Source organism: Dipodomys merriami, unplaced genomic scaffold, assembly GCF_024711535.1.
Source record: "Dipodomys merriami isolate MVZ:Mamm:240054 unplaced genomic scaffold, mDipMer1.0.p SCAF_68, whole genome shotgun sequence".
Lineage (NCBI taxonomy): Eukaryota > Metazoa > Chordata > Mammalia > Rodentia > Heteromyidae > Dipodomys > Dipodomys merriami.
The window spans coordinates 3,875,537-3,894,780 of record NW_027206268.1 but is presented as its reverse complement, the minus strand read 5'-3'; the positions used below and the strand labels follow the sequence as shown (position 1 = coordinate 3,894,780).

The following is a 19,244-nucleotide window of genomic DNA, read 5'->3' as shown; positions in this document are numbered from 1 at the left end:
AGGCTAGGTGTCTATCTCTACAGGCTGCCGCCACCTACCTTCCTTTCTCCGGGGCTCTGGGAAGGAGGTAGATGTTCTCATGGCTGCCAGGAACTCCCTCCTCCCTGGAGTGGGGGAGGGGGAGGCTTACAAAGCTCTCGGAGAGAAACTCCAGGACGGTGTGAACACAAGACCAAGCTTCCTTCATTTCTTTATTAACAAGTGGCGGTTAACACCGAGACGGAATAGAAAAGTGACGGGAAAGGCTCAAGCATCCTGGCAGTGGGCTGGCAGCCACGTCGTCCTGTGTTCATCCTGCGTAACAGTAATTCAAGTATCGCATGGTCTACGTGACCCCAGCTGACCCCCACGGACGATTGGGGGTGGGGGGTGAGGGGCCCCTGGAGTTCCTTCCCTGGGTGGGTAGAGGGTGCTTCTAGGTTATGTGCTGTGGCCAAGTGACACTGTCCACACGAGGCTAATCACGCTGGGTGACCAGTACCATGACAAGGTGCTAGGCCAAGTCCTAAGAAAAAACACAAACAAAAAAACAAAGAGCCCACCGTGTTGGTGTCAGCCAGCCCCAGCCTATGAGGTGTGGAGTTCAGCTAGGACTAGCTCTGGGGAGACGGGAGCCCTCTAAGGGGAGAGTACAAGGGCAGAGGTGTGGGGTGAGGGGGCTTCAGGAAGGGTGTGATCCAGGAGACGCGAAGGTAGCACTTTATATTTTCTCTCTTCTGGAAAGCCACCGTGGTCTGTGCTGGGGGGCCTTCCTGACCTTGCTCCTTCCCCCATCTCCAGTCCACAGCCCCACCACTCAGGTGCGTTCTGTAATCCAGGTTCCCCGGCAGCCTTTGGGATGGAGAGAGCTTGGTCTTCCTTTCACATCTTACATCCGGGAAACTCCTTTAGAATGTCCCCTTGTGTCCTTCTTAGGAAAAGAGGAAGTGAAAATGAACGGGGGAACAGCCCCCTCGATGCCAGCTCCTTTCTCCTCTGGTCTTCGGTCAGCATCACGATAAACATGTGCTCTAAAAAGTAAGCCGCATCTGCTGAGATTACAGGCGTGCTGGGGTCGCTGGTCCGTGGGGTCGGAGGGGAATGGCTTCAGGTGCAGGTCAGGACCTGTTCGAGGCTCAGTATGGCGTCTTTTTGCTTAGGGTTCAGCACAAAGGAGGGCTTTCCTTCCTGGCGGGGTGGGAAGGAAATTGGGAAGCAGTCGGGGTTCGGGGTGGGGGGGGTCTTCACACATGTAAGAACACAACCCACACGTACTGAGAAACACGCCCCGACAAAGCCAAGGGTGCCCCTTTAGTTTATATATTTTCAGGCAAAGGAAAACCTCTTTCACGCATTTCTGTGGTTATTATTATTTTTGTGCTGGTACTAGGACTTGAACTCAGGGCCTGGGCACTGTCCCTTAGCGTTCTCTTCTCGAGGTGGGTGTTCTACCACTTGAGTCACAGCTCTCCTTTCGGCTTTGTGCTGGTTGGTTGGAAATAAAAGTGTCTCCTGGGCTTTTCTTGGCTGGTTTGGAACTGCGATCCTCAGATCCCAGTCTCCCGGGTGGCTGGGATTACAGGCGTGAGCTACCAGTGCCCAGCTTAGAAACCTCCTTGAGAATGAACATGGTTGGGCCAGCCACTCATGTTCACAAAATCAAATTCTGTCTTCTCCGCTCTAGGCTCCGGGCGGTGGGCAGGGTCAGTTTCCTGTCCGGCTGGGGAGACCGAGACCTCCGTGAATACCCATCATCCCCTCGCTCTTTTCTCCGGGGTAGAGTTAGTTTGGCACTGCTGCGGAAAACTCAATCAAGAGGATCACAGTCCTGAATCCCAGACGTGGGACGGGATGGACAGTCTGCCCCGCAGGTAATAAAAATAATCGTCACTGGAATAACTTATAAATCTACAAAAGACAGGTCTGAACTCACACAGGGGAGGGGCGCGTGCGCACGGGCCGGGTATCTTGAGTGGAGATGAAGTCTCCATACTTGATGTAATGAATACCCCCCTCCCCTGCCCCATCTGCTTCCCCACGCCCTCCTGGGGCCCCAGGGCTGTGGTTAGAAAAGGGGGTTCAGTGCGGTTAGGCAGGGGGTGTGTGGGTCCCCCCCAGGGCAGGCCGGTTAGGTCGCTGTGGCCCAGGGCCTCCACTGGCCCGTCACAAGATCACACACTGCAGTTTGTGGGTACCGGTGGCCCGGTCTCCCCGCCATTTGGTTTTCTTCTTTTTCTTCTGGCTTTTATCTGGAATCTGTTGCCTTTTGGAGAAGGGAAGGGGAAAGAGTCAGGAGGAAGACAGAATCGCTACCCTTTCAGCCTGACTCGAGACATAGAGGGGTAACGCTCCGGGCACGGGGTTGGGGTACACGCAGGAGATTCTGCAGGCTGGTGGCTGGAGGAGGCTTGGCCACAGAAGAGGAAGAAAAACGTCAGGCATTGCACTGCTGAGACTAACTCCACGCCACGGCTACGTTTATGGAAACTGTGAGCTCAGCCATGTGTTACGCTGAACATTTTATGAGTGAATGAAGAAGTAAATAATAGTAAGAGGGCTGGCTATTATTTATTTCTTCATTCACTCATTTATTTTTGGGCCAGTCCTGGGGCTTGAACTCAGGGACCGGGCGCTGTCCCTTTGAACATTTTCAGTCCAAGTTGGCGCTCTACCACTTGAACCACAGCTCCACTTCTGTTTTTTTTTGCTAGTTCATGGGAGCTAAGAGTCTCAGAGACTTTCCCGCGGGGGCCTAGCTTCAGACTGCGATTCTCAGATCTCAGTCTCCTCAGTAGCTAGAGTATTGGCTATTTTGGGTTTTTCTTCCCCGTGTTTTTGAGTCTGAGAATGGGACTTGAACTCAGTACCTGATGCTTTCGCTCACTGGCTGGCGCTCAGCCAGCTGAGCCATGCTTCCCGCCCCTGAGGGCTGTTTTTTTTTTTGTTGTTGTTGGTCGTGGGGCTTGAACTCTGGGCCTGGGCGTTGTCCCTTAGCTCTTCAGCTCAAGGCGAGCGCTCTACCACTTGAGCTACAGCGCCACTTCCGGTTTTCTGGTGGTTTATTGGAGATAGGAGTCTCACGGTCTCTCCTGCCCGGGCTGGCTTTGAACCGTGATCCTCAGATCTCAGCCTCCTGAGTAGCTAGGATTACAGGCGTGAGCCACCAGCGCCCGGCAGGGGCTGGTTATTTTGTTTGGAGAGTTAGCAACTGTAACTAGAAATGGCTGCAGGCAGGTGGGTGACAAGCACAGCACCCCCGCTTGGTGACTGGGTGACCCCTAACTTGGAGGGAAAATCATTTCAAGCGTGCAGAACTGCCCGAAAAGCAAAGCAAGCTCACCCAGGATCCCGAGAAATAAGGGGAGAAGGTCGGGGTGAACTCGGGGGTGTCCAGAGAGAGAACCCCACTTGGGGTTCCATGGGCTGTCCATGGGTGGGGCAGCAAGAGGCAACTGAGTCCCGGGGACTTAAGGCTTAGAGCCTGAGTCTGTGAGGGAATGTTCTAGAAACTTCACGTTACCATCGGGAGGCTGTGAAGTCTGGGCCTGGAATCCCAGGGTTGGCTGTTGGGGGATTCCCACGCAGCCCGGGGCAGGGGGAGCACTCTGGTGTTGGGGGGGAGGGGCGCAGCTCACCTGATCACTCTGACCAGGTCATGGAAGGCTTTGTCCACGTTGAGAGGCGGGTCCTTGGCGCTGGTTTCTATGTATGAAATCTGGAAAGCAAAGATTCCTTCACTGAACTCCGCACAGCCCGGCCCTACCCTTCATTTTATTTTATAGTGTGCCGGTTGTGGGACTTGAACTCTGGGCCTGGGCGCTGTCCCTCAGCGCTTCAGCTCCAGGCGAGCGCTCTACCGCTTGAGCCACAGCGCCACTTCGGGTTTTCTGGTGTTCACTGGAGATCAGAGTCTCACGGACTTTCCTGCCCGGGCTGGCCTTGAACTGCGATCCTCCAATCTCAGCCTCCTGAGTAGCTAGGATGGCATTCCCAGGGGTCGTGGGCAGCGCCCCCAGAGCGCCAAGCCTGTGGCAGCCGCAGCCTCTACTCTGAAGACTCCTCACCCTTGAAGGCTAGAAAGCCTGACTAAGGGCTTTACAATTCTGTCTGTCTCTCTAGGCTCAGAGAGTAATTAAATGGCTCCCTAATAGAATATGACTCTGTCCAGATTCTCCTCACTGATGCTGTATGTTTGTCACCGCTCCCCTCCTCCCAGGCTCTGGGAGAGAGGACACAGGTGTGGGAACACTCCTGCACTCCCGAGTCCACCCACCAGGGGGCGCTCACTCACAGGTGCTCCCCGGCCCTGGGGTTTCAGGACACTTAGCAGCTGAAAGACAGAAGAGATGAGTGCTGGCGGCTCCCGCCCGTCATCCTAGCTACTCAGGAGCCTGAGATCTGAGGATCACGGTTCAAAGCCAGCCCGGGCAGGAAAGTCTCTGAGACTTCAATCTCCAATGAACCACCAGAAAACCGGAAGTTGTGCTGTGGCTCAAGTGGTAGAGCGCTCGCCCTGAGCTGAAGAGCTGAGGGACAGTGCCCAGACCCAGAGTTCAAGCCCCAGGACCGACAAAAAAGAGAGAGAGAGAGAGAGGACAGACAGATGCAGGAAGCCACCTGCTGCTAGAACTGGGGTGCTGTGGGGGACCCTGTGGTGCCCCTCACCCCTGCCTGTGACCCGCCTTGCTTTCCTGTCACCCCATCTCCAAGCCTGTGAGTGAACCTCTTGGTTCTTACAAACACCCAGAATCGTCCAGGGCTACGTGGCTCACGCCTGTTAATTCCTATTTCAGGAGGCTGAGATCTGAGGATCAAGGTTCAAAGCCAGCCCGGGTGGGAAAATCCATGAGACCCCTATCTCCCATGGACCAGCAAAAAGCCCAAAGTGGAGCCTTGGCTCAGAGTGGTAGAGCACCGGCCTTGAGTGACCAAGCCAAGCGAGAACGTGAGGCTCTGAGTTCATGCCCAGTTCTGGTGTGCGCGCGTGCGCTCACACACACATATGCACGGTCACAACCTACATTGTGTTTAGTCGCCATCTCTTTCCCTTGCTCTCTGGTGATTTTCCGCAGATGCATCAAATCCACCTTGTTGGCCACGAGGATCATGGGAAAGGACTCCCTGGGAAAGGATGGAAAAGCAGCCTTTTGTGACACCTGCGCCCCCTGCCGCCCGCCCCGGGCACTGCAGCCGCTCTTCCCTCCCGCCGCCCCTCGCTGGGCTGTGTAGCAGGGCTTTGGTGCTTGGGGCCTGTAGCTTGGTTTATAGCTTCAGGTCTGTCCCAAGACTCCTGGTGGGGTGCTGGCCTTTGGGGGGGAGGGGGAGGAGTGGACCCCCCCAGAGCCTGTCCCTATGGCTTTCATGAGGGTAGCTGGGAAGGGCCTCTCCCTCCCCCCGCGCCCCTCCCTCTCTCCTTCCTGCACTGGGGATAGAACCCAGGGCTCCAGGCGCGCCAGGCGAGCGCTCGACCGCTAGGCCACCTTCCCAGCCCCTCGTTTTCTTTCCTTCCACTAACAACATGGACTCAAAACAGACTCTAAATCCTTTCGTTATTTGTGAAATGCTAAGCAGGGGGGAAGACAAGCCTTTAATTAGGAACTTATGAAACTCAATGGGCCAAATGCAATTTAATCAAGTCTTCTGCGGGGGAAACTCGCATCCCTCTCTGAGCCTAACAGAAGCGGGTGAGACGGCGGGTCGCGGAGGTCGTTTAGGGGGCCGGGAGGGGGTCCAGCCCGTCCATGGAGCCCGGGAAGCAGATTGGCTGTGAATGCAGAAGGAGAGAGGGTGCGGGGCCGGGCATGGAGGTTCATGCCTGTAATCACAGTGGCAAGGGAGCCGCAGGTAAGAGGATCATGGTCGGAGGCCAAGCTAGGCCAAAAACCACAAGACCCAGGCTTAAAACACGGCAAACATGCAGAGCTTAGCTGAAAAAAAAAAAAAAACTGAAAAAGAAAAGAAAAAGAAAAAGAAGCAAGGCTGAGGGCGCGGCTCAGCCCTGCGTGGACTCCAGGCTCAAACTCAGAGCACCAGACAACTAACAAAAGATGGCTGGGAAAGACCTAGAAAGAGCTAACAGGGACGAGGAGGAGGAGGGGGAGGAGGAGGAGGGGGAGGGGGAGGAGGGGGAGAAGGAGGAGGGAGAGGAGGAGGAGGAGGGAGAGGAGGAGGGGGAGGGGTAGGAGGAGGAGGGGGAGGGGGAGGAGGGGGAGAAGGAGGAGGGAGAGGAGGAGCAGGAGGGAGAGGAGGAGGGGGAGGGGGAGGAGGGGGAGAAGGAGGAGGGAGAGGAGGAGCAGGAGGGAGAGGAGGAGGGGGAGGGGGAGGAGGGGGAGGAGGAGGGGGGAGGAGGATGAAGGGGAGGAAGGAGGAGGTAGTGGTGGCAGGAATCAGTTCAGCTCCTGTGTGCTTTAGCTTTTACCAGAAAACTGAGCGAGGAAAGGAGGAGGGCAAGAAGAAAAGGAGGAGGGAGAGGAGGAGGGGAGGGAGAGGAGGAGGAAGAGGAGGCAGAAGAGGAGGGAGAGGATGAGAGGGAGGAGGGAGATGGGAGGGGGAGGAGGGAGAGAAGGACGGGGGAGGGAAAGGAAGAAGGGAGGTAGAGGGGAGGAGGGGAGGAGGGAGAAGAGGAGAGGAGGGAGGGGGGGTGGAGGCCCCCCTCACCTGTCCTTGACGCGCAGGATGAGCTGGTGGAAGCGGTCCACGTGTTCGAAGCTGGCCTTGTCGGTGACGGAGTAGACGATGAGGAAGCCGTCCCCGGTGCGCATGTACTGCTCCCGCATGGCGCTGAACTCCTCCTGCCCGGCCGTGTCCAGAACTGGGGGACAAAGGGGGACGGGGGGGACGGGGTCACTCAGGGGCTGCAGGCGGGGGCGCAGGGGCTTGCCCTGCTCCAGGGGAGGCGCCTGGGGGAGGACATGGGGCATGGGGGTCTCTCCCCTGCTGGGATGGGGCGCCCCCTGGTGGTGGGGGGAGAGGGAGCTGGAGGGGGGAGGAGGGCACAACTATAAATGTCACCTGTGAGAAGCAGATACTGAGTACAAAGTCTGTCTGTTTGCTACTCACAAAAGATGCATGGAAAGCCACAGGACAAACAAAATGCAAGAAGTGAAAGACACGAACGCGCCAGCCATGTGCTGGCCACAGCAGACACCACGAAACGGAATCTGAGGCTGGATCTTTCAACAAGACGGACCCGGGATTTGTTGATAAAGTGAAGGGTACAGAAAAAAAAAAAAAAAAAAACAAGGCCAAAGTGCCCGGTGTCTGTAGCTCATGCCTGTAATCCCGGCTGCTCAGGAGGCCCAGATCTAGGAGGATCATGATCTGAAGTCAGCCTGGGCAGAAAAGTCTTGGGAGAGCCGATTACAAAAATAACCAGCAAAAACACACTACCAGAAAACACACACACACACACACACACACACCACATAACACAACAGACTAAAGTGTGGCCCAAATGGTAAAACACCAGTAACTGAACAAGCAAGTTGAACCATAGGGCAAAGGCCTTGAATTCAAATCCCAATATTGTCGAGGAGGAGGAAAAAGAAGGGGGAGGAAGGAAGAGAAGGAGAAGAGGAATGAAAAGAACATAGCTGCGGGGCGCTGGTGGCTCACGCCTGTCATCCTAGCTACTCAGGAGGCTGAGATCTGAGGATCATGGTTCAAAGCCAGCCCGGGGCAGGAAAGTCCATGAGACTCTGATCTCCCATGAACCACCAGAAAAGCAGAAGTGGCGCCGTGGCTCAAGTGGTAGAGCGCTCGCCTTGAGCTGAAGAGCTGAGGGACAGCGCCCAGGCCCAGAGTTCAGGCCCCATGACCGAACGTTGCTGGGCTGGACGCGACGGTCCGTGTGCGTCGTCCGGGCTAGGCAGGAGGCCGGAGTCAGGAGCACTGTGGGCCCAGCCACGAGACTCCATTTTCACAGAACAGAAGCTGGAGCCCCAGCGACCACCCGAGCTGGGGACCTGGGGGCGGAGGCTTGAAGGGGGTGAGACCCTACCCTACGAGCCAGCGGCAAAAGCCGGGGCTGGGTGAGTGGCTCAGGCTGCACTGGGCCAGCCTAGAAAGCCGGGGAGGGGAGTCTGCTCACCTGGGGGGGGCGGGGGGGGTCAGCGCGCTGGACCTGGGCTGGTCACTCGCTGTGGGGACGTGGGGGCGGGGTTCATGAGAGAGAGAGAGAACACAGCAGGCCAGAGGACTGGCTGGCTGCTAGACACGGCCCCCCCAGTCCTTCCACTTGGGGGTGAACAGTAAGACCAGGCTGTTCTCTGGGGGAGGAGGGGGGGGGTCCTGGGTGTGAATTCGGGGCCTCGTACCTGCTAAGCAGGTGCTAGACCACCTGAGCCGCTCCCCCAGCTCTTTTTGTTTCTTTTTGCTTTCTTTTACAACTGGAACCGCGATCCTCCTACGGGCAGTAGCTGGCATTATATAGCTGTGCACCGCCCCTTGGCGTCTCGGTTGAGATGGGGTTGGGCTGACTCTGGCCTTCGACCACCATCCTCCTAACAAAGGCCTCCACGGTTGCTGGGCATTCCAGGGGGTGAAGCTCTGGCCTGCACTCTCACCCCCTCCTCCCCCCCCCCACCGCGGTCTCCTTGGTGATCTCTCCCTCCCACACTCCCTGCCTCCCCCACCCAGCCCCACATCTCCCTCTCCAGGCCCAGAACACCCAGCTGCTGCCTTGACTTCTGCGGGGAGGTGTGAAAGGCAGCCCACACGGAACAGGTCCAGGATTAGATATGATTCCCCCTCCCCTACCCCCCCCCCTGAAATTCGCTTCTCGCGGGCTCCTCTCCTCTCTCGACCTCTTCCGTGTCCTCTGTCCTCATACCCTTTACAGCAATACGGGGACAGACTCCACCCCTCCTCCCCACCAGGCGCCCCCTACCCCCATTTCCCCACCAGATCTTGTCCCTCCCTCCACTGGGAACCTTCCAGAAGCTTCTGAATTCCATCTAGCCACCCCTACTCTCCTGCATGGCTCCCCCTCACCTGCTGTTAAGCCCTGGCCTTCCACCTGTTCTCCAACACAGAGACCTGCCTCAGGACCTTTGCACATGCTCTTCTCACAGCTCAGATGCAGGTTCCCCTTTGTCCTCTAGTTTCTTGCGATCTGCCCAGCTAAGCCGGCCATGGCTTCTCTTGGGCCTTTCCCCCTGGCCTGGCCTGGCATCCTCCCCAGCGCCTCCTACCACCCACGCCACGCAGACAACACGAGGCTCGTGTCAGTGGGGCCCACACTTCCCGCAGAGCCCCAGACAGGGCCAGGTGCGCAGTGGGGGCTCACAAGTGTTTGCAGAGAGCCGGGCGCCGGCGGCTCGCGCCTGCCATCCTAGCCACTCAGGACTCGGAGATCTGAGGATGGCAGTTCAAAGCCAGCCAGGTCAGGAGAGTCTGGGAGACTCTCCTCTCGTGGGAACCACCAAAAAAAGCTGGGAGTGGAGTGGCGCTGTGGCTCAAGTGGTAGAACACTAGTCTCGAGTCAAAAAAGCTCAGGGACAGCGCCCAGGCCCTGAGTTCAAGCCCCAGGATCTGCATTATGCTAGCAATCAGTACCCAGCTGCCTTGAAACCCTTCTTACTTGCTTTCTTTTTTTTTGGGGGGGGGTCCGGTTGTGGGGCCTGAACTCTGGGCCTGGGCGCTGTCCTTGAACTTCTTTTGCTCAAGGCGAGCGCTCTACCATTTGAAACCCAGCGCCACTTCTGGCTTTTTCTGGGTCTGTGGTGCTGAGGAATCGAACCTGGGGCTTCATGCATGTGAGGCGAGCACTCTACCACTGAGCCACCTTCCCAGCCCTGCCTCCGGTCCTTCCGCAGAGCCTTTGAGCCCCACCAGGGAGGGGTCCAGAGCAGCTGATCACCAGCCTTCCGTCTTCAGACCTCTACCCCGGGGACTCACCATCCAAGATGGCCCACTGGCTGTCGATCTCCGTGTGCTTCAGGTAGGAGTCTTCGATGGTGGGGTCGTAGTCGGGTACGAAGATCTTCTGGAAGAACTGGATGGTGAGGGCACTCTTGCCCACCCCACCGTCCCCCACCACCACGAGCTTATACGTGGGGAGATTGTCGCTGGGGACCGCGCTGGTCGCCATGTTGTGTCCGGGACGTTAGACCTGGGGAGGCAAAGGAAGGGAAACTGAGGCAGGGGGAAGGGCGACCAAGACAGCCCCAGAGCCACCGTGGAACACACAGGTCCTCCGAGCGGGCCGGCGGCGGTGGCTCCCGCCTGTCATCCCAGCCACTCAGGAGGCTGAGATCTTGAGGATCGTGGTTTGAGGCCAGCCCAGGACAGGGAAAGTCCCTGTGAGACTCTTATGTCCAGTGAACTGCCAAAAAGCCAGAAGTAGAGCTACGGCTTAAGGGGTAGAGCACTAGCCTTGGAGCAAAAAAAAAAAAAAAGAAGCCCAGGGACAGCGCCCAGGCCCTGAGTTCAAGGCCAGAACTGTCATCCAAAAGAGAAGCCACACGGTACAGCAGCCACAGGCCCACGGGGACCGCCCCGTCCACATCACGGAGGGGAGAGTTCCCATGGCAACGGGATGAAGCTCCTCAGCCACGGTTGGCTGGGGAGGCAACTGAGCTGGTTCCCATGGCAACCTGGTCCCCCTCCCAGCCCCACCCACCCTCCTGCCCCGCCAGCAACCCACACCATTGCTCACACTGGAAACTTCTTCCCCAGCCGAGCCCCAGCCCCAGCCACTTCATGACCCGTGGAGAGGTGGTTTTGGTAGTTGCCTGCTTTGGTGCTGGTCCTGAGGCTTGAACTCAGGGCCTTGGGTGCTGTCCCTGAGCTTCTTTTACACGATGTGAGCCACAGCTCCACTTCTGGCTTTTTTTTTTTCAGTAGTTCATTGGAGATCAGAGTCTCACGGACTCTTCCTTCTTCCCCGGGGCTGGCTTTGAACCCCGATCCTCAGATCTCAGCCTCCTGAGCAGCCGGGATTACAGGCGTGTGCACGGGTGCCCGTTTTCACGGGCTCTTCCCGGAGTGGGCTCAGCGAGTGTTGGGGGTACCTGGTGTCATCTCAGATGAATCTAAGATGTTGGGTGTGCCCAGAGGACACCCTCGCGGGAGGGGGGGCCGGGGGGGGGGGATGAGCCTGGCCCACCCAGAGGAAACGCCATGCATTCCGAGAGCTGCCCTTCCCTTCTGCACAATTCCCAGAAACGGGCAGCTTCCCCGGAGCGGCTGGCCTGCTGGCTGGCCTGGGGTGGGTGTGGAGGCCTCCGGGATGGAGGGGCACCCCTGAGTCAGGTTCACACTTCCTTCCCCAGCCTCTACACCCCCCCCCCAGGCAGGCTCCCGGGGTTTTCAGATCTTTGCTGATTGAAGCTCAACAAGGTCATCCAAACCCCAACTCCACTAGGAGCCCGTCCGCCCCTCCCTGCTAGCACCCCCCCCCCGGGTCTGGCCCACACCCGTGGCCGAGTCTGCCCTCCACGTGGACCCCCCCCCCCCCCGTGCCTCGACCATTCTTCTGTCCCTCAGTCAACCACCGTTGAGCACAAGCATCTCTGATGAGCCCCTTGCCTGCCACTGCCAGGGAGAGCAGCCCTCAGTTTCCCCAAGCTACAGACAGCAGGGCTCCATTCCCCAGGCCCTCTTCTGCTCCCCCCGCCCCAGCCCCTTGTTTCGGGTGCCCTTCTTCCCTGGGCCAAGGGTCCAGTGGACCACGCCTGGAATCCCAGCTAAAAACGGGGGGGGGGGGGGGATCGTGTGATCCGGGCAGGCCCAAGTCAAAAGGCTCGAGGCCTAATCTGAAGAACAACGCAAGCAAGAAGGGCCGGGTGCGTGGCCCGTGGTAGGGCACCCGCCTTGCACGTGTGAGGCCCTGAGTTCGAGCCCTATTACAGCCACAAAGAAGAAGGAGGAGGAGGGCCGGGCATCAGTGGCTCACGCCTGTCATCCTAGCTGCTCAGGAGGCTGAGATGAGAGGATCGCGGTTCAAAGCCAGCCCGGGCAGGAAAGTCCGTAAGACTCATATCTCCAATGAACCACTCAAAAGTCAAAAGTGGAGCTATGGCTCAAAGTGGTAGAGCGCTCGCCTTGAGTAAAAGAGCTTAGGGACAGGGCCCAGGCTCTGAGTTCAAGTCCTACAACTGACAAGACTGAAAAAGAAAAAAAGAAAAATCATAGGGCACAGAGAAATCTGAATTGGTATATAAAATAAAAGCTCCAGACTTGGGGCTGGTACAGTGGTACAGTGCTTGCCTTGCACGCATAAAACCCTGGGTTCGATTCCTCAGCACCACATAAGCAGAAAAAACTGGAAGTGGTGCTGTGGCTCAAGTGGTAGAGCGCTAGCCTTAAGCTGAAGAGCTGAGGGACAGCGCCCAGGCCCAGAGTTCAAGCTCCATCACACACACACACACACACACATACAAGCTCCAGACTTGGCCCTGGTCTCGCTAACTCCCTGCAATCCTCTTTAGCTTGACTACAACCTACCAGAAGGCAGAGAATGTTCTAGAAGCTTGGACAAGAGGCCAGAGATGAAAGGAAATGGAAACTCACCCGGAGGAGAGCCGGGCAGGGGCTCTTCTGCATGAAAGGAAATTTCCAGAGAAGCCGAGGTACAGTTGGGGGGAGGGGGAAGGAGGGAGATGGAGGGCACATGAAAAAACAAAAAAACAGCCTGGCTTTCCTTTTCTTTCCATCATTTATATTCAAAATGTGATACACCATTAAATGAAGAATGTATTTTTTTATGCATGACAAGGGGGAAAAAAAAAAGCCAGGAAGAACCAGGGGTTGGGGTGTGGGGGGATCCAATCTCCATTTTTCTTTTTTAAGGGTAGCTAGGCAGACTTGGGCCAAAGACAAGAGAAACTTCCTGAGCACGCACTGGGTATGGTAATGAGCTCTGGGCATGGTAATGAACTCTGGGCATGGTAATGAGCACTGGGTATGGTAATGAGCAGGTCTGGGCTGGTGGGAGGGATGGGGGGCGTGGCCTCTCCTGGACTCCCAAGCCCAGGATCACAGCCTTTAGCCAGAGGCCACTTTCCACAGCTCAGCTCCCTAACAGCAGGTTTGGTTTTTTGTTTTTCCTGCCCTCCCTAACCGATGCCCGGTGCCATTCATTCAGAGGTCACTCTGCCTCCTGGCTTATCTGCACCTGCAGCATTCCCATTCAAAAAAATCATCCACCAGCCGGGCGCTGTGGCTCACGCCTGTCACCCTAGCTAGTCAGGAGGCTGAGATCTGAGGATCGCGGTTCAAAGCCAGCCCAGGCAGGAAAAAAAAATAGTGAAAGGATTTGCTGTTAGCTGTGTAACCTCTGTGCCAAGTCGTCCTTGGTGTACAAGCAGCCAGAGCCAGTGCAGCGTCCTGTGCTGGGGGCTGGTCATTACAAAGCCTATTTATTCAGCCCTGATGTAGACTAGGTCCCTTCATACACTTTTCCGCCCCAGTTGAGGTGAGGCTGGTGTTGTATTCTCCCAGAGCACATAGCTGTCCGAGCTCTGTTTTTCTGTGCCAGTCCTGGGGCTTGAACTCAAGATCGGGGTGCTGTCCCTCGGCTTTTTTTTTCCCCTCAAGGCTGGTGTTTGGTGGTTCACAGGAGATAGAGTCTCACGGCCTTTCCTGAGTGGGCTGGCTTAGAACTGCGATCCTCAGATCTCAGCCTCTAGAGTGGCTGGGATGACAGGCGTGAGCCACCGTGCTCTGCTGCTTAGTTCCTTCTGATGCAACAGAGTTCTTTTGTGGTAGACATCCCGGCTCCACACATACCTGACCCAGGGCTCTGTAAATACTTCTCGAGCCACATCATCCCTAAGCTTCAAAGCTCTTCAAGATGACTTCCTCGCAGGAAAGCATGTGGTGGTCGCTCTGAGTAAAGGCTTGACTTAAGAATCTGATCTGCCTAAGAAACATCTAGAAGAACAATGCCACACCCTCTGCTGACCTTTTACTAAGGGTTACAGTTACACAATTCTGGGCCTGGGTGCTGTCCCTCAGCTCTTTAGCTCCATGTGAGCGCTCTACCACTTGAGCCACAGCACCACTTCCAGTTTTCTGGTGGTTTACTGGAGAGAAGAGTCTCATAGACTTTCCTGCCCACGCTGGCTTTGAACGGTGATCCTCAGATCTTAGCCTCCTGAGACAAGCTAGGATGGCAGGCGTGAGCCACCGGCGCCTGGCCAGTTACATAATTCTTTAATACTAAGATTCAAATTAGGTTTCTGCTCTACGACTTGAATCACACCCCTAACCCTTACTGCTCTTGGTTAATTTTTCAGGGAGAGTATCATGATTTTTGTCCACCTCTAGATCACAGTCGTCCTGCATCTGTTTCCAGCATAGCTAGGAACGATAGGTATATGCCATGGAACACAGCTTGTTGGTGGAGATGGGGTCTTGCTAACTTTTTGCCTGGATGGGTCTTGAACCTCCCGATCTCAGCCTCTGGGGCTCCAGGCAGGCAGGCCTGAGCTCCACGCCCAACTTTTTTTTTTTTTTTTTTTTTTTTTTTTTTAAATAAAGCTCTCCAAGGGCTCTCTGCAAATGTACAAAGTACAGCCCAGAGTCTAGGATGCATGTCATCAACCCAAGTCATGGAAAATTGGAGTTGTCCAGGAAAATCAGTCCCTGGGAAATGGCAGTAAACAAGGTTTGTGGAGAGAGAGAGAGCCAGAGAGAAAAAGATTCTGAGTGTTCTAGCAAGGGGAGAATGGGAGACACTCAGTTTGAACTTCTAGGGGCAGGGGTTGGAGGAAGGGGGTACGGGGGCTTGCACTTAGGACTTGATGCTGTCACTCAGCTTTGTTCTGCTCAAGGCTGATACTCTACTACTTGAGCCACAACCTCCATTTCCAGCTGGTTAATTGGAGCTAAGTCTCACAGATTTGTTTTTGTTTTTGTTTTTGGTCGGTCATAAGGTTTGAACTCTGGGCCTGGGTGCTGTCCCTGAACTTGTTTGCTTAAGGCTAGCGCTCTACCCCTTGAACCATAGCACCACTTTCGGCTTTTTTGAGTAGTTTACGGGAGATAAGAGTCTCACAAGACTTTCCTGCCCAGGCTGGCTTCGAACTGCGATCCTCAGATCTCAACCTCCTGAGTAGCCAGGATTCCAGGTGCATCTGGTTGGCTCAATTTTACCTCATGCTGCGTGGGGAACAACAGCAGGCCCTGTAAGACCTTGGAGAACGCCGGCTGCATGTCCTACTCATAGCTTGGTGAGCGTCCCAGCCCACGACATGCACATGGGAGCGTGGGGGGGGGGGAGAGGGTCCCCATCTGTACCTGAGTACACTTTGCAGAAAAATCAATGACTCCCTTAGAGAACACCCTTAGTCCCTTAGTAAAAATGTGTGTGTGTGTGTGTGTGTGTGTGTGTGTGTGTGTGTGTGTGTGTGTATGTGTGTGTCCGGGACCCAGGCAATCCACGGAAGGGCTCATCCTGCCCTCTAGTTCATCCACACCAAACCTCAAATAGGCAACTCCGGGAGAAATGCTCTTATTCACCAAGATATTTTGTTCAAGTGCCAAACGACCAGCTCCTCTCCTCCTTTTCCATCCCTAGAGTTCGGAAATCAAGCAAAAGCTTTGTTCTCTGCTTCTGATTTCTTCCATAAAAATCTCAGACGCGCCAGGAAGCCCCCACCCAGTCCCGGATCAGTGGGAGTCGCCCCTCCCCCCCTCCCCCCACTGTCCACTGAGGGGAGGGTGGGCCAGGGCTCAGTGGGTGAAGGTGGATGGAAAGCTGGGGGCCAGGGGAGGGGTGCACGGGAGCACCAGCAGTATCTCCAGCACTTCAGGCCTATGTCTGGACTCGGGGAGGAAGGTCTCATCCAAGGCCAGCAGTATGTGTGTCCTAGGACTAGGTGATCACTAAAAGGCAGACAGCAAACTCCAGGGATAAATCACCAATTGCATGATAAGCCAATATGAAATGGCTAAGCCTCAAGGAATAAAAGTAAAATAAATGCATCTGTTGCTTAGGGGGAAAAAATGTCTTCTATGATGAAAAACATGGGAATGGAAAACACAAGCTGATTTATACCAGAGGGAAGCTGACAGTCCTGGAAAATGGTCACTTGCTCCCCCCCCAACACCCCCCCAAGGAAATGTCAAGGTCACATCTAGGATGGCAGATGACACCCCAAAAATAACTGGCAGCCCTGGAAAATCCCCACAGCATCGGAGTCCCAGGTTACCGCCCCCACTCTCCACCCCCATCAACCCCAGAACACACAGAGGTGCTAAGCAGCATGGCCTGCAAACAACCCCTGCAAACTGACAAGAAATGAAGAGGTTGACAGAACGTTCACAGCTCAGGTTTCTGCTGCCCCGGGAAAAGCAGTCGGAGGGAAAAAAACCAAAACACTCTTAAGAGTGCTTTGTTCGGGGCTCAGCCCTGACACGTGTCAGGTATTAATACATGCCACCACGAACTCAACACAGGGACCGGTTAGTGCAGCCCACAGGCTCCGATTGTGCAAATGCACAACACAAAGCTGACCCCTGAGCATCTCAGCCCAGCACTGCCGGCCAATGAGAAGCCACAGCAGGCCAGATACCTGGTCCAAAGTGAAGAACGGGAGGTTCTGACACGGGCCAGATCTTGGCCCTCTCTAGTCCCAGTCCTACCATCAGCAGAAGTGGAGAATCACCACCACCATCATCATTATCATCACCACCATCATTATCATCATCATCATCACCAGCAGCAGCAGCAGCAGCTCTGAGGAGGTGAGCACATGGCCAGGGCCTGGTTTTTGGAAGCCCTGAGGTCATTACCACAGAGTTCAGAGGCCTGCAAATCCCGTCTGCTGACTCCAGTGGCCAGGCCTAACTTTGGAGACCACAACTCACCCTCTCTAGGTGGCTCCAAGACGTTCTGTGAGTCTCTCAGAGGAGCAAGAAGCCACTAGAGACTCACCTGCAGGAGCTGAGTGCGTCTGGGGGGAAAGAGGGAGGTCTGCCCCTCCCTCCCTGACCTCCCACACCGGAGCCAGGACAGGCTAAGCGCCTCCCATAACCCCTGCCTGGGTTTTGCCGATCCTAGCACTGACTGCACTGGGCTGTCACTCGGTTGGAACCCCTGTGGGCCCCTTGAGGCTGGGGCTGGGTCTGTGCCTGGCACACAGTGGGTATGTGGGGCTGGGCCTGTGCCTGGCACACAGTGGGTATGTGGGGCTGGGCCTGTGCCTGGCACACAGTGGGTATGTGGGGCTGGGCCTGTGCCTGGCACACAGTGGGTATCTGGGGCTGGCACACAGTGGGTATCTTACCACCGTAGGCCCGGACGCAGAGGAGGACCAGCGTCCCGCTGTTTCTGAACCAGGGCTGCTTGTCACGGTGGACATCACGGATCCCGGCCCCCGAACGCCATTTTCCCCGGGGGGAGACGCCGAGCTCCCGCCAGTTGCCTCCGCCCCCCTCTCCGGCCCAGGACGGCCCCGGTGGGTGTCTGGGTTGGGGGGGGCGCCACGCCTCCGCCCCGGAACAAAGCGCAGGCCCCGGTGTGTGTAGGGAGGTGGGGGTCTACTGCGCGAACCCCTCCCCGTCCAGGGCGCAGATCACTCACCCACAGCACCCGCACCGCTGGGCTGTGGCTCTCAGGCCGGTCCCCAGGAGGCGGCGGACGCGGCCCGGCCCCCGGGGCTGCAGGCAGCGGTCTGCCCGGCGCGGAGCTCGCTCGGGTCCTCCGCCGGCGGCCAACCCTGCGCGCCGGCTCCGCCCCGCCCCACGCAAGCCCCGCCCCTCAAGGCCCCGCCCTGCCAGCGCAAGCCCCGCCCCTCAAACAGACCACGCCCCACGCTAGCCCGGCTCCCAAGCTAGATGAACCCGCCCCCTGAGGCCACGCCCCCCATCATCACAGACCACACCCCCACACTGGCTCTTCCTCCCCCCCCCCCCCCCACCCCCCGCCTCCCGCCGCCTTAAAGGGACCGTAGCCCAGGAATCGGGGCTTTTGAGTCCACGGCTCCCAACTTCCTTGGCGTGGATTTACGGGGGGAGGGAGGGGGGGAAACGCGTGACAGTCGCCCCCATTTCGTTGTTTCAGTTCCGCTAGTTCCTTCTCCATCATTTTCCCCTCACTTTTTTTTTTTTTAAAAAAAGGGAAGGGGCTGGGAAGGTGGCTCAGTGGTAGAGTGCTTACCTTGCATGCATGAGGCCCTGGGTTCGATTCCCCAGTAGTCCTTGGAGATAAAGAAGAATCGCACTGGGATGTTCCTGCCCAGGCTGGCTTTGAACCACGATCCTCAGATCTCAGCCTCCTGAGTAGCTAGGATGACAAGCGTGAGCCACCAGGGCCCTGACTGGTGTACAGGTGTCTTCATTCTCTCTCCTAGAATTTTTTTTTTAAGGTGCAACTCAGTGGCTTTTACTGTATTTACAAAGCTGTGCAGTTGCCACTATGATCTAATTACAAAATAGTTTAACCACCATCCCCCATTCCCTCCCAAAATAAACTTGTATGAGCAATCCCTTGTCACCCACACACAAAAACAAAAACAAAATACACTGATCTAATTTCCAGTCTCTAAGGATTTGCCTATTCTGGGCATTTCCTATATAATTATTATACAGCATGGACTTTTGTGATCAGCTTCTTTGCGTTACTACAAGGTTTTGATGGTCGTAAATATTGCGTTACTACAAGGTTATGATGGTTCGTACATATTCCTTTCCATAATCGATCATCTATTGGCTGTATGCACAAGAGTGTGTCCACTCTTTAGTTCATGAGTATCTAAGTTTCCACTCAGAGGCTATTATGAATAGAGCTGCTTAGGAACATTCTTATAGGTGACTTCCTTCATAGCTATGTTTTCAATCTTCCTTAGTGTATATCTCAGACTGAAATTGCTGGGCAAAAAAGTTTTCAACGACGGGCACTGGTGGCTCACGCCTGTTAGCTACTCAGGAGGCTGAGATCTGAGGATCATGGTTCAAAGCTAGCCTGGACAGAAAAAGTCTGTGAGACTCTTATCTCCAATGAACCAGAAGCAAACCAGAAGTGGAGCTGTGGCTCAAGTGGTACAGCGCTCGCCTTGAGCTGAAGAGCTGAGGGGCAGCGCCCAGGCCCAGAGTTCAAGCCTCAAGCCTGAAAGAAAAAAAAAAAGTTTTCAAGTTGGGTGCCAGTGGCTCACACCTGTAATCCTAGCTAGACAGGAGGCTGAGATCTGAGGATCGAGGTTTGAGGCCAGCTTGGGCAGGAAAGTCTGTGAGACTCTTACTGCCAATTAAACACCAAATAACCCAGAACTGGAGCTGTGGCTCAAGTGGTATAGCGCTAGCTTTAAAGAGGAGTGGAA

General features: G+C 55.9%; 1 protein-coding gene across 3 annotated transcripts; it reads right to left on the bottom strand.

Moving 5' to 3' along the window:
• Positions 1–178: 178 nt before the first annotated feature.
• Mras (muscle RAS oncogene homolog) lies at positions 179–18,104 on the bottom strand. Of its 3 annotated transcripts, none has more exons than XM_070005488.1 (6): positions 18,086–18,104; positions 9,877–10,090; positions 6,637–6,790; positions 5,001–5,100; positions 3,615–3,694; positions 179–2,242 (listed from the first exon to the last, which is right to left on the bottom strand). In XM_070005488.1, the coding sequence occupies exons 2-6, from the start codon at positions 10,067–10,069 to the stop codon at positions 2,143–2,145; spliced, it is 627 nt and encodes a 208-aa protein (XP_069861589.1). In that variant the 5' UTR covers positions 10,070–10,090; positions 18,086–18,104; the 3' UTR covers positions 179–2,142. The 3 variants fall into 3 exon arrangements, with proteins under 3 accessions (XP_069861589.1, XP_069861588.1, XP_069861590.1); XM_070005487.1 differs by lacking the exon at positions 18,086–18,104 and adding an exon at positions 17,510–17,634; XM_070005489.1 differs by lacking the exon at positions 18,086–18,104 and adding an exon at positions 12,427–12,445.
• Positions 18,105–19,244: the final 1,140 nt, after the last annotated feature.